The 18,431-nt window shown below is 41.7% G+C and overlaps 1 protein-coding gene across 1 annotated transcript in view; it reads left to right on the top strand.

Moving 5' to 3' along the window:
* The window catches only part of LOC308051430 (microtubule-associated protein 1B-like), a gene marked incomplete at both ends in the record, with an annotated part of 130,127 nt that overhangs the window by 82,714 nt on the left and 28,982 nt on the right, over positions 1–18,431 (top strand). The window contains one exon of the mRNA XM_080361856.1: positions 3,904–3,986. Coding sequence (XP_080217982.1) covers positions 3,904–3,986 — 83 coding nt within the window. The remainder of the gene's footprint in view (positions 1–3,903; positions 3,987–18,431) is intronic.

An 18,431-nucleotide genomic window follows, 5' to 3' on the forward strand; every position in this document is an offset into this window, starting at 1 on the left:
AAACACCTTCCAATTCTAATTGCTTAGGAACACGACTGAAAACAGTCGTTCCTGACCCCATCTCGTAAGTAAAAACCTTGAGAAGAGGGAGGGAGGAGGGGGAAGCACGGAGCGGCTTGCAGCACGATTGGGAAAAGTGGGGAGAAGGCTTACAGTGCACTTATATGAACAATGTCACAAAGAAATAACTGTAAACAACAACCAGTAAAACAATTAACTCACATTCCTGACAAGCTGCATGATTTTCAGAGAGGCAATACACAGAAGCATGTAATATGTACTGGAAAACTCGCAGGTAACACATTGATAGCAAACATTAGCATTCTCTACTGCTAATTTCAACACCAGCGCTTCCTTAATTTCTAAGTTTTCAATCTGCTTATTGATGGCCTCTTGAAGATGGTCAATAAATTGCATGTAATTCTCATTGGGACCCTGATTAATAGTTGTAAATTATTTGGCTGCTTTGTTGGTTTCAGGCACCTCTATCAGTGCTTGATATGCAAGGTCTGTTGACTGCCTCAGGATTTCAGAAACTAATTGTGCCTGTAATTGTGGTGTGTGAATTATAACCCGAGTCCCCAGGAGCACCCCCTTTCCTGTCACAATCAGCATGACCGCATTGCCAACTGCTGGATTCACTCGCTGTTAACTGATCTAATCTTTCACACAGTTCTTTTGTCCAGTTCTTATCCGGAAACTCCTTCTGCTCTCTCATGGAAGTTGGAGGGTTAAAAGGTGGTAAAGGCGGATACAAATTGGTAAAAGGACTGATTGTACACTTGTTTACCACCTTAGCATTCTCAGCTTTCACAGGTTCTTTGGGCAAATCATCCGACTCCAATCCTTTGGACTTTTTGTTCTCATCAGGGTTGGGTAATGGTATAGGAGGCCACCCGCTCAGCATTTTTCCTCCCTCCACCCTGGACTGCTAAGCTATCGGGGGTGCCGAAGGCATAGCAGGGGATGGAATAGGGAGGGTATCGAAGACACAAACCACGTAAGCTTCATAGCGATTTTCAGGTTTCTTATCAGGCTGCAACGCTGCAAAAATTCCAGCAGCAGCAGATCATTAAGCCTTAAGATCTTTTAAGGTAGTAATTTTAAACTTCCATGTAGTTACTAATGATTTAACTTCTTTATCTCCATTGCTGACCTTATCTCATAATTTCTGCCCTTTATCGTCCCAAAGTTCATGTTTAAAAGCCTTCTCAGTTTCTGCCGTTTAGCTGTTAGTTCTACACCAAACTAACAGTCTACTTACGTTACTTTCTTCCTATTTAAGTCCTCTCTCAGAGAGAATATGCAGGAGGAGCTTAACTATGGCTTGTTCTTCAGAAGATACGTTTTGCCCCACAACTTCACTCTTCCCTCCTCCTGCCCCCAGCCGCTCACCTTTTCTGGTGATCCATCGACAAATATATCCCCAGGGTATCCGTACACCTCCGTGCGGTCTTCAGTCCAGCTGAACCACCTCCAGCTGAGCCGCTCCAGGCTTTTCCCCGATCGTAGTGAGACGCCGTTCAGAGTATCACGTCAGGGTCACCGTTTATTGGAGCGAATAAAGGACTCAGCATTCCGATTCAATGTGAATCACGCAAAGTCATTTATTACAGAAACAAGCCTCCTTATATATGCAACTGTTCTCTGATCACGCGTCCATGCTCCAAGCATGCATTAACTGATTGGATATCATCTATGTTCATGAGCTGTTCACGCGCCTGATTCGTGTTGCTGCCTCATGGTTGCTGAACTGTTTTACTTCCACAGCAGATCCTGTTTTCAGCTTTCCAAGGTGGCCTTGAAATTCCTTTGGGCCTGGCTAGTTCAATATCAAATCTCCATCTAATAGAAACCCATCCACACCCTGCTGCTGCAATTTCCAACCAGTAGGGCAAAACAGAGGCTGACAAACTTAAAACTCTTTCCTATAGTTCCAATTCTTCTTTCAGAGTTGTTCTAACTGAAATGCTGCTTTTCTAGCTTTGTTGTTGGGCTTGCATCCAATGTTTATACTGCATTACCACTATCTGCTCTATTTGTTTCTGTCATAGTGTTTCAGATAGCATACATTTTCATTTTATAGCTCTCCTACTTCCTTTTAACTTATGACCTTTATTTCAAAAGAATGCACTTATCTGCAGACTGTCAAGCAAAAGGGTTGAATCACAGGGGCTTGGCATCTCTGAAATGCTTTGCAGTCTACTGCAGTAGTATCAGGCAAGCAGTGATGGAAAACCATAAACTGCCTGAGATTAGAAGTTTATTCTGGAGGACCCCAACTTTCCTTTGGAAGGCCAAGCACATTTCAAACCCTCACCAAAATAAAAACAAAGGCCTGTTGGGAAGGGGCATTTTGATGCTCCCCTAACACATTTCATTATTGACTTTTCAGTCTTTTAAGATAATTTCTGTCCTTTTCTTCATACCTTTACTGCTCATACAACTCACAGTCCTCCTTAGTGGATCCTAGGTGCATGCACAAAGCGTTTCAGAAGCCAAAAGGGGACTGGATGAATTTCAGAATTCAGCAGTGTTTGGTAGCGGGGACCCGACAACAGCGCCAGGACGTTGCCTTTTACAAAACAGAGGCAAAAAGCCATTTTGCTTTTATTTCAACAATTCACTAAAAACCTAACCACTCATGTTCTTATGACATCTGCATTGTTTCCCAGCAACTTAAAGGATGCCCTCAGTTTAAGAAATGCATATTCAGTATAGGCCTGCCAATTAATCTCACTGCAGTTCTTACAGAAAGAGATGCTGATATGAATTTGCTAATTATCATAGAAAAAAAAATCAAGAGTCCTATAGTGTTTTTCTGGCATCCACTCCCAGTCAGTTCACTATTAAATACAGATAACAGACTAACTACTAAATATGAAAGCAAATGGAATGTGAGGCTTCTCCAAAATTGCCCAGATGTTATTCATTCAGGAGCTAGCTGTATTTTGTACAGCTGTTCACTCTTGTCACTTAACATGACTTGCTGTAGTTTTTGTAAGCAGGAGAACGATGAAGCAGGGCAGCATGGCAAGTGTTCAACCATCTCAACAGGGAATTTCTTACGGTGTCCCAGTGTTAATCAATATCAGTAGAAGGCTGAATGGGGAGTTTTGGCAGGGTGGGTCCCAGTTTGCACCTGGTTTGTTCGGTGTGGCTGTGGACCTGTGATCTGTATGGGGTACTGCCTCTCCTGAGAGCGCTTCTACAGTATGTGATGGGGAGCACATGTGTGCTGTGCAGGACAGCGCTAGTGGTGGTGGGGAGCAAGGACATCCCTGGGCTCCTTTGCTTGTTCCACAAATTGTGCTCATTAGCCATGATGGGCAGCACTGACATACAGGCCAAGTATTCACTTTGCTTCTTGCAAGGGAAATTTGCAGCCCATGCTGACTTTCCTCCTACTGTGGCTAAGCCACCAATAGTTCCTGGAAAAGTTAATTTAAAACCACCTAGGCTTGTTACAGGACTGTATAACCTCAACTCTATCTGTGGTGTAGATAAGTCCATGAAAATCCAAGGCCAGATGCTCAGCTGGTGACGATTACTCTAGTCCCTGATCCACACCAGCTCAGTAAGACCAAGTTGAGTAACAGAGATGATTCCTCCTGCCATAGGGAAGGGACAGGACCCAGCACTGTTGCCAGTTAGTTTTCATTACCTTGAATTTTCTGGAGTGGTGTTTCTGGCCCATAGGACCACACGTCATGGTTATTTATGAAGACGAGTCAGCACAGTAGTTGCTGTGGCCGGTGTGCGTTGCCTGTGTAACTAGAGGGCTGTCACATAGTGGAACATATAGCTAGCTCAGGGAAAGTGCTGGTTTAAACCATAGTGGTTGAATTTAATGTCTTCTTTTTCTTTCTTTTTTTTTTTTTTTTTTTCTCTCTGTGCTTGCAGGTCAGAAGATTCTTCACCACAGAAGTGATGTCTTAGAAACTGTAGTCCTGATCAATCCCTCAGATGAAGCAGTTAGTACTGAGGTAAATCAGTCAGAAATACTTCACTGGATGTGTCATAAAAACACATTAAGTGGACAGGTCGAGAGAAGCTCCTAACTGTGGATGAAATGACATGTTAGGAGCAAATATTATCAAAACATCAGCCATTCCTTGATTTTCTTCCTGGTTTCCTGGACTCCCGATAAAGTGTCAAAGGCATAGGGCAAAAACACACCACTTATCCCAGCACTCATTTCCTCATAACACACAAAATTCTCTTCTTGATAAAGGGAAGGCAACTGTGGTAAAACTGCATCTGCTTTTCTTCTGCTTCTCCATTGTTTGGTAGCTGTGAATGCCTATTTTACATATGAAAAAGTGCCGGAAAAGAAACTAGGTGCCTTGAGATAAATTTAGGTATTCAAGAAGAATTACCATCTATGTGGTGGTAACTCTAGGTTGATCTATGTGATCTGTCCTTCAAAAAGCTCGTGACATGATCAAAGCACTCTGGAGAGTACCCCAGAAGAGTACTGTCAATTCCTCATGAACGTGCTAGAGTATTGAGTCAAAAACCTGAGCATGTAGCTCAAAGACAAAATTGACAAATTCAGCTAGTGAGACCAAAGGTTGTAAAAAATAGGAATAATTACATTGCTAGCCGGTGCTGAGAAGCACCATCATAGTGTAATAAATTTTGACTTGAAATTAACTTGAGTAACAGAAATTTATTCCCGATGGACTTCAACGCAATAAGCAAAAACAGCGCTGGGCGGCCGGGGAGTCTCTGCTCCTCCAGTGGCGCGTGCGGGACAAACTTCTTCCGAACTTTTTATAGGGCCGACAGACCCGGGTTCGTAGCTCAGGGTGCTACGTCACTCATTCTTTCTGCGAATGTGTCCTCTGTTGTCAGGCTGTTAATCTCCTATCTTCTCACCTACCCCTGCCCCCCACCTTTAGAGGATCGAACATTTAAGGCAATTGCATAACAAAGGGCAGGGGCTTCCCGTGTTGCACAATAACCCCTGAGCGTTTCCTTTTAAGAAGCTTTAATGAACAAACATCTCTAACTCTTAGAATTGTTTATTACAATTCCCTCCTTTTCTTTTTCTACTTATTTTGTTCATTAAAGTGTTGTAATTCTTGACTACTTAATACAAATAACTCAGTATTATCTTGATTGGGTAACTGCTCATACTTTGCTTTAACTAATAATAAATGTGCTGCTTCTAGCCTGCTTTTCACAATAGCTATTACTTTATTAAAAATACATGGTCCAAACATCAACACTAGCATTAAGAGAATCAATGGCCCTGCTATAGTAGAGAGGAGGGTTGTGAGCCAAGGTGATTGTCTAAACCAGGTTTCGTACCAACTCTGCCGAGATTCATATTCCCTTTTTCATTTTTCTATATTTTCTCGTAGCTTATTCATAGTATTTCTTACTAGACCTGTGTGGTCTGCATATATACAGCATTCCTCCTTTAAAGATGCGCAAAGGCCTCCTTTTTTGAAGAACAATAGATCTAATCCTCGCCGGTTTTGCAAGACCACTTCTGACACGGATCTGACTGATTTTTCTAGCGCAGTAATAGATTGCTCTATTCTTAGCAGATCCTCATCGACGGCTACTCTCAATGCCGCGAATTCTTGGTTTTGGTTGACTATTGAGGCAATTCCTGTTCCTGCACCTGTTACGCTGAGGGCCATTATCATACCTAAGGTCAGAGCAGTGATTGGTTTCCTTTTCGTTAATCGGTGTGTAAAGACAGTTTCTAGCTGATATTCATATTCTTTCGGGTGATAAGTAATTTTAGGAATTACGACCACTTGTATACAAAATTCTTTCTTGTTTTTTAGATAATTCATAGAAACACAATGTGTAAGTCCGGTTTTTGAACATATCCACTTAGAATTATTGGCGGGTATTACCCAATCACCAGGCCTATTAGCTTTAAGGGTGCCATTTATACATAGATACCGTTTTCCAGGGGGTATTTGACCTATACATATTCCTTGCCCCTGGACTTGTTGCAATGATATTCCTTGAGTATTATTTTCCCACCTACAAGACCTAGGATTTGATCCATTAGCGAGCTTTGGCATACTTCTTAGTCCAATAGCTTCGAAATATGGTGGTTTGGTGTTTAAGCATAACCAGCATTCTGCTGTTAAATTTGGGTGTTTTGTTAATCACCTGATAGCGCGCATTTATTAGAGTCCAAAGTGGGTTTACTTCTTCCAGTTGTGTAAATGCATCTATAGCAGAGCTATCTGTCATTGTTATATTAAGTATCTTAGAAGTTTTATTTATCTCTAATTTCCCCGTTATTATTGGATTAGGGCCTATTGACTGGGATTTCCCTTCTAGGGTAGGTTCTTTTTGTATCTTTATAAGTGTCCCTCGATCAGTCCTAGTCTCACAGATCCTTACACCCCAAGTTTTGTCAATTGACCACCCCTGGTCTTGCGGTTGCAAGACTGTAATTTCTAATGTTTTGCAATTCCCTGGGTCAGAACTACCATAAAGCGATGGGAGAGATTGTCGACAATCTCTAGGCCACCAGTTGACTTGGAGGTATTTATCCGGATTGGCAACGCTCCATGCTGTGGCTATTGTCTCACAACCCCAATAAGCACAATAATATTGGTTAGGATAGTTGCAATATCCCTTTCCTGAATTGGAGCTAGGGCACCAATAAGTTGATACTGAACTTCCCCTTTTATGTGGAGGTTTGCAGTGACCAAAATTCCAGTCTTCCCCAGAACCTAAATGTCCTAATAAATCACAAATGGTTACGTTAAATGAGGGTGCACCTACGGTTACATTTTCTTCAATCACACGACTTTCCTCTGCTTGAATTAAAGTCCACTTATACGGTCTATGCGCTGTTTCTCCATAGCTCAGCAATAATAGCAACATCAACATAGTGTACCAGATTGGGCTGCATTGACTCTGGCTCATTCCTCCTTGCTTTTTAGTTAGTGCCTGGGTGTGCCGCTTAACATTGGGGTAGCTCGGCCAATATTTTGGCATAGTTCCACTCAGGCTCTTGTTTCCACCGTTTCTTATTCCTCTGCCTCGCCCGTCGACTCGGTTGCTTTGAGCCACGGGGTAAACCATCTTCTCGGCAGCAAGAATATTCTTCAGGAAACCCTGAATGCTTTTGCTCTCCATGCCTTTGTTTATACGCTTCCCAATTATAGTCTTTGACTATAGGAGAGTGGCACGGTATTTTCTTTATGGTAGTTCTACAGCACACCCTTGTTATTTGTATTTTAGAGGGGTTGGTTCATTAGGGTGAGAGCAAAACTGCTCAGGCTATATTTTGTGGGTGTATATACACCACCAGTCAGGACTGTCGGGTTGGATCTCTTTTTCGTGCGACTTTTGATTTCAATGCCAAATCTGTAATTTCTAATTCTATATTATAACATTGATTGCATATTCCTCTAGGGGAATACCGTCTATACAATGCAATCACCGATTGTTTCGGCACACTATGCACCTAAAGCATATAAAAAGGATAACAATTACAACTTATATTAATACATCTAACTATGATTTTTACAAATGGGATATTCATAAACAACTTTATCGTTTTTCTGTACTTGCGCGATATGATTCAACAAACCCAAGTCCATTTATTGTTTCCATAGTTTCACTTTCAGAGGGTCGTCTGTGGGCTCTGCAGTCCAGGCGTTAGTCTTGACTGGACCTTTAACTCGGCTGGCGTGTGTCCACCCCTTTTCGGCAGTTCGGATGGCTGTTTCTGTAGTGAGTAAAACAACATAAGGTCCCTCCCACCAAGGGGTTAATGATGTTTCTTTCCATGTTTTTATGAGTACCTTATCTCCAGGTTCTAGGGTATGTATTTTTATGTCCAGAGGTGAACGCTGTACCACCAACCCTTTTTCCCAAAGGTATTTCCTTCGCTTCAACAACTGCACTAAGTAATTTTTCATCTGAAAATCACTCACTTTTGGGTGATCTTGTGGCGTTTCTAAATCGAATGGCATTCCATATAACATTTCAAAGGGTGATATTCCGAGGTCTGTTCTCGGCTGGGTCCTTATGTTTAACAGTGCTAGGGGCAAACATTTTACCCATGACATTTTAGTCTCTATCATTAATTTAGTAAGCTGCTTTTTTATCTCTCCATTCATTCGTTCGACCCTTCCCAAGCTTTGTGGATGCCATGGAGTATGATACTGCCAGTCAGTACCTAGTGCCTGAAAGATTTCTGTAATAATTCTTGATGCAAAATGTGGGCGCCGGTCGGAATCGATAGCTTCGGTTATTCCATATCGGGGAATTATTTCTTCTAACAATATTTTTCTACCATACGAACAGTGGCCCTAGTTGTTGGAAATGCCTCTACAAAGTGCGTGAGATGGTCTACAAGCACCAATAAATAGCGGTTTTGCCTGACCTTTGGTAACTCTGTAAAATCAATCTGTATTCTTGAGAATGGCCGGTATGTGAGATCCCTTCCGCCGGGAACTTGTTTCCTTATTTGTTGTTTATTTACTTTCTGGCATGTAAGGCACCCTTCAACAATACGTTTTGCTATGTTATATGCTCCTATACAAGCATATTTTGTGGCAAATTGATCTACTAATGCTTGTGTTCCCCAATGCGTAATATCATGTAACCTGTTCATTATACCGACCGCAGTTACTTTTGGAACTACTTCTCTCCCATCTTCTAATCTCCATTGTTCACCTTGCTGCTTTGCCCCTAGTTTGGTTAGCTTTTCTTTTTCTACAGTACTAAAGACATATATATTTGAGCATGGACGGCTAGGACACTGTCTATCTTCTAGCCCAAGACAAGTACAGGGAATAGCGTCTACGTTAAACTCTTTCCAGCACTCATAGCAAGGGAAATAATTTTCCCTTTCTGTTCCTTGTCCGCAATTAGGGCAATTTTCTCTTAATTTATTTGGATCTGGCAGCTCATAAGTCAATCCTTTAAGATTTAATAAGGACGCCCTTTTTGCTTCTTCGTCTGCAAGGTTATTTCCCCTAATAATGGGATTCAGGCCTTTCTGGTGTCCCTTTATATGAACCACTGCTATTGCTCTAGGTTTTATTATTTCTTGCAAGATTTGTGCGATCAATTCCTGATGTATTAAGTTTTTTCCTTGGGAATTTATCAACTCTCATTCTTCCCAAATTTTACCAAATGTATGTACTACTCCAAATGCATACTTCGAATCCGTATATATAGTTCCACTACCCGTGTCGATCCATTGTAAGGCTCTTAAAATGGCATACAACTCACAGGCTTGTGCTGACCACCCAGGATTTAATGGCCCTGATTCTAAGACCTTATTAGTTTTTCCGTTTATTATCGCATATCCTGATTTACGTTTCCCTTCAATGACTCGAGAGGAGCCATCTACAAACAATTTTTCTCCTTCTGACAATTCCTCTTCTTCTAAGTCAGGTCTTATTTTTGTTTGCTCTTCAATTGTTTGCAAACAATCATGTGTTAATTGTTTGCTAGATTCCCCATATAAGAACTGTGCGGGGTTCTGCAAGGAAGTAATTTCTAGGGTTAATTTAGGGGATTCAATTAAAATACTTTCGTATTTTAACAACCTAGAATCTGTTATCCATTCATCAGATTTTTGTTGCAAAACCCCTTGTATATTATGTGGTGTCAAAACATGCAGTTCTCCTCCAAATGTTATTTTCTGTGCTTCTTCTACTAGTAATGCAGCTGATACTATTGCTTGTAGGCATGTTGGCCAACCCCTGCTAATGGGGTCTAGCAATTTAGATAAATAAGCTACTGGTTTTTTATGTCCAGCCCATTCTTGTGCCAAGACCCCGTATGCAGTCCCTGCATCTATATTAGTGAACAAATAAAATGGTTTCCGTATATCTGGCAAGCTCAACACAGGGGCACTTATCAGCTCTTTCTTTATGCAATCAAATTGTTCCTCATCTTGTTCCGTCCATTGTACCAGTTTTTCCTGTGTTAATTTTTCATACAAAAACTTTACCTTCTTTGTATAATTTTCGATCCATTGTCTACAGTATCCAGTTAGAAGCCCGCCAAGGGCTGAGGGAGAGAGGGGGACACCGAGCGGAGGCCGACCGGCCGAGGCTCCTGGGACAGCGACGGTCACGCGCCTGCGCACGGGCCAAGCCCTGAGAGTTTCGAGCGGAGTCGGACCGCATCCACGAGAGCCCCGCCGCCGCCGCGCTGAGCCGGGGAGGCTGCAGCTGCTCCCGAGCGCTTCTCTGGAAGTGGCTGCCCCCTCTCTCATAATATACACTTTCTGAACTTCCCTCAATAGTTCGTCTAACCCACAATTTTGCCAATCATCTCCTAATTTTTCTAACTTTTTCCTAATATCTATCCAAGATCTAGCTACAAATTGTGTTTTTAACAGCGCCTCTCCCACAGGGGTACTAGAGTCTAACCCCGAATACAATTGTAAGTTTTTCCTGAGCCGTTCCAACCACTCTGTAGGTGTTTCATCTTTCTTTTGGTGTTCACTAAATACCTTGCCAATGTTCTGACCCCTTGGAACAGACTCTCTAATGCCTTGGACTAATATAGTCCGTAGATCTTGCATATGACCCCTATGTAATGGATCTTGATTGTTCCAGTCAGGTCTTTGCAGCGGCCATTTTGTGTCGGCTGCAGGACCTTGCTGATGCTGTTCATCCCAAATCCGCATACCGGCCCTACGGATCATTCCCCTCTCTTCTGCAGTGAACAATATTCCTATTATCGATTGCAACTCATCCCACGTGTATACGTTGGGCCCTAAAAATTGGTCAACATGCTCCGCTACTCCCAACGGGTCTTCTAGCAAACTCCCCATTTCCTTTTTAAAATCTCTAACATCCCCGGAATTAAGAGGTACCGCCACATATCCCATTCCCGCCTGAGGCCCTCCCATTGCGATCTCTCGCAGTGGATATAGTTGTCCTGGTGCTTGCTGTTGCTGTTGCCTAGTCTTGCTACGCGTGACAGGCCCCGTGGACTGGTTATCATCCGAACCCTCTGGGTTCGGTGCCGAAGGGGGTGGACTAGGGACTGGGCTAGGAACTGGTACCGGGGGTGGCGGTGGTGGTATATAAGATGGGGGTGTCATTGGGATCTCTTCCTCATGCCATTTATTTCTCTGGCGGCCATGTTTATTACCTCCCTTTTCTTTTAACGGGTATAGATTAACCCTAATCTCTGATCTTATCCATAATAATGCATATTCGCTTTCTTCTGAACTAAAACACTCCTTTGAATTAACATAAATGTTTAAAGCCTGACAGATCCAGTCCTCAAATGATCTGAAAACTAGCCAAAATAGATGGTCTCTACAGTTCTCTTTACCACCCCAAATTTCCATACAATAATGTATCATTTTTGTTTTGCTTTTACCCCATCTAGAGGGGTAATCATCCCAATACTTAATCATTAATCCTAACGGACTATCTGGGGGAATTGGGGGAAGCCTTTCCTGCGGTTCCCCTCCCATGGGAACAGAATGCCTACTTTTCTTCTGTCCCATCTTCTGAGATACCCTCTGCTGTATCTCAGGAATCCCAGCCCCAACCGAGTGGATAACCGGCCTGTACTCACGTGTCCTGCGTCTTCAGTCGGGTCTTCGTGCACAAAGTTTAAGGGGCTGCCGGCATTTATTTTGCTTATTGCAATTTAGAATGTTCGTCGGTGAAGGATCCGGTGACAAGAGTCTCACAAGGGCCGCTTAAAAAAAAAGAAGTGGGGCGCCTCCCTTAGAGCGATTGCCCCCGAATATCCTTCATCCGAGTCACGGCACCAAATTGTAATAAATTTTGACTCGAAATTAACTTGAATAACAGAAATTTATTCCCGATGGACTTCAACGCAATAAGCAAAAACAGCACTGGGTGGCCGGGGAGTCTCCACTACTCCAGTGGCGCACGCGGGAAAAACTTCTTCCGAACTTTTTATAGGGCCGACAGTCCCGGGTTCGTAGCTCAGGGTGCTACGTCACTCGTTCTTTCTGTGAATGTGTCCTCTGTTGTCAGGCAGTTAATCTCCTATCTTCTCACCTACCCCTGCCCCCCACCTTTAGAGGATCGAACATTTAAGGCAATTGCATAACAAAGGGCAGGGGCTTCCCGTGTTGCACAATAACCCTTGAGCGTTTCCTTTTAAGAAGCTTTAATGAACAAACATTTCTAACTCTTAGAATTGTTTATTACAATAGTACAAGTTCTTTTGGGAAATGAAGTGTCTCTGCTTGTAGTACTTTGTTAAAAATCTATTTTGTTACCAGCTTTAAGTGATACACAAACAGAAGGAAACACACCAAAACAAATGAAATTTCTGAAATTTTAAAAGTTTTTAAAAAGTAAATAACTGTAGTTAATGGCAGCTCATGCACTAAAAAATTATGTGTGAAAATCTCTTACATTGCATTAGAGGTACTTGGTAAGGAACAAGGGTGTCAGCTGGGTAGTGGCTTTTAGGGTTGTCTTTAGTACACACAGGCTTTCAGAGTAAAAAGCTATAAAGGATGGGCATAGTTCTACCCAAAGCTCCTATCATATTGTCAGCTGCCAAATACCTCCCAAAAGAGAGAAGCCCAAAGGGAGAGAGACTGAAGTTGCCCAAAGAAAACAAGTTTCTGAAAACCCCATGAGCAGTTACATCCTTCTTAGGATGATCCCACTCCATTGCTCTAACACCTCTGCATCTGTACCGTTAAGTCTTGGAAGCTGCTGATTTGCTTATGCTCCTGTCTCACTTCACACTGTCTTTAACTCTGTTTTGACCGAGACTAAGTTTTGCTGTTCACTTTCTTCAAACAATCTGGGACTTCAACCAAGGATAAAGCTAAACAGAATCATCAGCTTGCAATATTTCTGTAGGGGTCTTGAAATCAGCAGACAAAAATCTGGTAGTCCCTCATGAAGCCTTGATTATTCCCAGACACAGAATTTATGTGTCTCTCAAAGTTCTTTCATGTGTATCATACATTATGCTCTTTAACCTGCAAGCATTTCTTTACTTTTTTTTTTTTCCTATCATAGTTTCCTACCTCTGCAGAATCTATTTAATCACCAATTAATGAAACAGATTGAAGGGGAATTATGTGACAGTTGCATATCAGTGATTCACAAGTCAGGAAATAAGTTGGCAGACTGCCCAGGGCTGCTGCCAGCAATGAGAGAAAACAGAAGAGGAAGCCAGTTCTTTTATGGTTTTAATACAACTAAACCAGACAATATTTCAGCCAGCCAGCTGCACTTATCTATATTTTTGTCTGAAATAAAAATGAATGCACTTGATCCAGCAAAGATATTGCTGAATTTATAATCATTTAGTGCAATTAGCGACAGATCAGCATTAGTCATGCATTTAATTAAAGGAGCTTTCTGCTGCTCAAAGTCAAGGCCACTTATTTAATAAAATAACAATGAAGACATGGTAGAGTTGTGATCTTCTTTCAAATAGATACTCTTCAGTAACACTTTTCTACTTGTACTTAAAACATGAGTTGTTCAGCAGAGATTTAGGTCAAGCCTTCCTAGCTCAGCCTCCCTGGTGTGAGCAGGAATTGTTTATAACAACTGATTGCTGAAGAATCAACATAAAAATTTGAAAGAATGGCTTGGTAGGACAACTGAGGTGATTATGTGCTGGTTGACTGGAAGTTGGCCAATGTGACACCCATCTACGAAAAGGGTCGGAAGGAGGATCAGAAAAATTACAGGCCTGTCAGTCTGACCTCAGTGCCAGAGAAGGTCATGAAACAGATCATCCTGAGTGCCATCACGTGGCACATACAAGACAAGAAAGTGATCAAGCCCAGTCAGCATGGGTTTATGAAAGGCAGCTCCTACTTGACCAAAGTGATCTCCTATGACAAGGTGACCCACCTAGTAGATGAGGGAAAGGCTGTGGATGTTGTGTACTTAGACTTCAGTGAAGCCTTGAACACTGTTTCCTACAGCATTCTTCTGGAGAAGCTGGCAGCTCATGGTCTGAATGGGTGCACTCTTTGCTGGGTTAAGAATTAGCTGGATAGCTGGGCCCAAAGAGTTGTGGTGAATAGAGTCAAAAGCAATTGGCAGATGGTCACAAGTGGTGTTCCCCAGGGCTCAGTATTGGGGCCAGTTCTGTTTAATATCTTTGTCAATGATCTGGACAAGGGGATCGAGTACACCCTCAGTAAGTTTGCAGATGACACCAAGTTAGGTGGGAGTGTTGATCTGCTGGAGGGCAGGAAGACTCTTCAGAGGGATCTGGACTGGCTGGATCTTTGGGCTGAGGCCAATTGTACGAGGTTCAACAAGGCCAAGTACCAGGTCCTGCACTTGGGTCACAACAACCCCATGCAACGGTACAAGCTTGGGGAAGAGTGGCTGGAAAGCTGTCTGAAGGAAAAGGATCTGGGAGTGTTGATAGACAGCCAGCTGAATATGATCCAGCAGTGTGTGCACGTGGCCAAAACATCCAACAGCATCCTGGCTTGTATCAGGAATAGTGTGGTCAGCAGGACTAGGGAAGTGATTGTTCCACTATACTAGGCACTGGTGGGGCCCCACCTTGAATCCTGTGTTCAGTTTTGGGCCCCTCACTATAAGAAAAACACTGAGGTACTAGAGAGAGTTCAGAGGAGGGCAACAAAGCTGGTGAGGGGCCTGGAACACAAGTCTTATGAGGAGTGGTTGAGGGTACTGGGGCTGTTTAGCCTAGAGAAAAGGAGGCAGAGGGGAGACCTTATTGCTCTCTACAGCTACCTGAAAGGAGATCGTAGCATGGAGGGTGTTGGTTTCTTCTCCCAAGTAGCAAGTGATAAGACAAGAGGAAATGGCCTCAAGTTGCACCAGGGAAGGATCAGATTGGATATTAGGAAAAAAATCTTCACAGAAAGGATTGTGAAGCAGTGGAACAGGCTGCCCAGGGAAGTGGTGGACTCACCATCCCTGGAGATGTTTAAAAGGTATATAGATGAGGCTCTAAGGGACATGGTTTAGTGCTGGATTTAGGTTATGGTTGGACTCGATGATCCTGAGGGTCTCTTCCAACCAAAATGATTCTATGATTCTATGTCATCTCCATGGATATGGAGTTTGGATGCAATGTCTACATGTTGATTTGTTCCAGATGGTTGCTGCTCATTTAGTTTAATATGTGGATAGTGTTATTCTGGAATCACTATAATGATTTAACTTAATTCTCCCTGAACAGAGGAATTAGTGCACTTGAAATTTTCATACCTTACCCTAATTTGAATTGATTTTTCAATGTTGGACAAGACTTTTGAAATATTTGCTGTATTGGGTCTGGCTCAGATGGAGTTTACTTTCCCCGTAGCAGCCCTCATAGTGCTGTGCTATATATTTATAGCTAGAAAGGTGTTGATAACACAGCAGTGTTTGGCTACTGCTGGGCAGTGCTCCCAAGGCATCACAGCTGTGTCTCCAAAACCCCCACCTCAAAGGTCATTAGGCTGGTCATGGGCAAGAGGTTGGGAGGGGACAGAGCCAAGGACAGCTGACCGAAGGGATATTCCATACCATATGATGCCATGCTCAGCAATAAAAGCTAAGAGAAAGGAGAGGGAGCATTCATTATTAAGGTGCTTGTTTTCCAAAGCAACCACTATGTGTAGTGAGGCCCTACTTCCTAAGAAGTGGCTGGACATTGCCTGCTGATGGGAAGTAGAGAATTATCTTTTTTTGTTTTCTGTGCATGGCCTTTGCTTTTCTTTATTAAACTGCCTTTATTTGATCCGTGAGTTTTTCATCTTATTTTCTACCCCCTATCCTGCTAAGGAGGGGGAGTGATAGAGTGGCTTGGTGAGCACCTGGTGGCCAGCCAAGGTCAACCCACCACATTTGCTAAAAGGTTTACTCAACAGTACAGATTCTTAAAAAGGTTTTGTTTAGTTTTATTCTATAGTGTAGAGCGAGATAAGGACTAAGTAAAACAAGTCGATTCAATGTGAATCACGCTAAGCCATTTATTACAGAAACAAGTCTCCTTATATACGTAACTATATTCTAATCACGCGTCCACGCTCCAAGCATGGATTCGCTAAATGAGTATCGTGGGCTGTCCGTGCTCTGGAGTCTCACTGATGATACGTCCGATGATTCAAGCCACGCCAGGACCCCGGCGATTGAGGAACGCCCCTCTTTTTCACAGCAGACTCTGTACTCGAAGTGGCCTTGAGATACCTTTGAGCCTGACTAATTCAGCAACAGGTCTTAATCTATCAAAACCCCTCCACACTTCCCCCTTTCTTTTCCTGAATTAGTCAGGCCCCTTAAACCGCACGGTGCATCATTTTTTAAATATACTGCAACATAGAACATGTGATTAACAGCATAATTACAATTACATATAATGCAGTTAAACCTTACTTAATAAGATCAAACAACTACCTGCCTATTCTTAAAACCTTAATTCTACTATGACAACCTTATTAACACACTATTTTAATAGTTTCAAAATAACCAGACAAGTTAATACAATATATTCTCTTAAATTCCTAAAAGATCTATAACTGCGCAGTTTATAGGGTAACATACTTAATATCATCAGCATATACTAATAATTGAATTAATATCTTAAAAGTTATCTTAACCTATTTAAAAGATCAATAGCTTAACCTTAATATCCCTTCTAAAACTTTATCAGTTGCTGAACTTAGATTACTATGATAGAGATATAATTTTACCTTATCTATGCATTGACTATCTAATCATAATATCAACCTTTTGGATCTCCTGCTGATTGTTCAAATTGCCATTCTCCACAGAAGGTACACCACCTGCTTGCTTATCTCCGTCCTGTCCATCTGTATCCGTTGAATCTTTGTTGAATCCACTTCAATCCTTGGCCTGTAATGACACAAACATAACCTTTTCCCCAGGTTATCAATTGATGTGGCCTTTTTAATTGACTAGTGATTTGACAATAACTAATGTAGGTTCTTTCTGATTTAGCATGATTTTGGGTCATACTTGCAAAGTATTTCATCACATACAATGCTTTTGACAATTGGTTTTGTGGTGCTTCCCCTACTTCCCCCCCCCTTTTTTTTTTTTTTTTTTTTTTTTTTTGTCAAACAAACAAAAAAAAATTCAGAACCAGATATGTGTGTTGGACCTTGACTACGTACTCAGAATCACAAATCAAATTTAGAGATTCCTCCTTAAAAAGCTCTAAGTAATTTAAAGCTGTGCCAAGTTCTGCTAATTGGGTTGAACCTTCAATAATTTTTACAGAGTGATGCCAATTGTTATCTTCACACCAAACCACTACAGCTTTATGAGACTTCCCAGAACCATCAACAAAAACTTTGCAAATATGTAGGATCAGACCAAATACAAGTATGGCCTATGACCTGATGTTAAAGACTTGCAGGTTCTGCAGCAATTTATATTTTATATTTAGACATGTCAAAAGCTGTGCTGTTAAGAAAACCAGCTAGTGCAATTTATAAAGACATAATTACAAATAAAAAAAAGTCAGAATTAAATTTCACAAATGGTACATATATGACAAAAGGATCATGACCTATTAAGACTTAAATTCATTCCCTGCTTTTCTTGATTAGAGTGACAATTGGTATATAACAGTTGGTATATCAGTTTGCTAGCAATCTCATCATACTGTCCCACAATAGCCACAGGTTGTTTCTATGTTGTAGCTATAAATAGACAAATCTGCAAGTCCAATCGAATGCAGCCAGCCTGTAAGGTTGTCATAAATTCATTCCTCAAAGTTTCCAACTCCATTTTGGTTGTCATATTTATTGGATATTGTTTTCCCTTACCGGATCGAAGTCCTGTTTCAGATCTATCAGTGTAGTGTTTGCTTTATCAAAACATTGGCTATTAATACTAGTAGAAATACAGCATTTGAAATTTCCTTGGAGATTTCTCACTTGCAGCAAGCAGATCTGCAGCATCCCAGCAGCTTCTTCTAGGCCATGCAACTAAACAGAATTATCAGAAAACGTTATTTGAGCTTACAATTTACTTAATAAATCTTAACCTAAGAGAGGTATAGGACGTTCTGGCAACTACAAGAATTCATGTATTCAAACTTTGTTCCAAATTTGGCATTCCATTGGTCTCAAAAAATGGCCTTTCTTTCGTTCTCTCCCATGACCTCAAAAACTAGCATGGTGAATTTACTAAGAAGTCTCTTACAACTAATTACCACAGAATAAGTCTATCAACAAATTTTTGGTTTAATTTTCCAGTTTCATTAGAACTATGGGTCTGCTGAGGATGTCTTTAAACCTCACCCTCGGACTGCTCCATTCAGTATTACAACGCTGCAGTGGAGGGGAGAGAGAACCCCCCCTTTCACTGCTTTAAAAGCAGGCAGCCAGGTTTTTCCTTTTTTTTTTTTTTTTTCTTCTTTCTCTTCTTACTGCAGTTCAGATATAACCAAGGTCACGCAGCTGGCTTATCTCAGTTACAATGAGCTGCACACAGGCCTGGGATGTTTTG

Source organism: Nesoenas mayeri (genome assembly GCF_963082525.1).
Source record: "Nesoenas mayeri genome assembly, chromosome: W".
NCBI classification, from domain to species: domain Eukaryota; kingdom Metazoa; phylum Chordata; class Aves; order Columbiformes; family Columbidae; genus Nesoenas; species Nesoenas mayeri.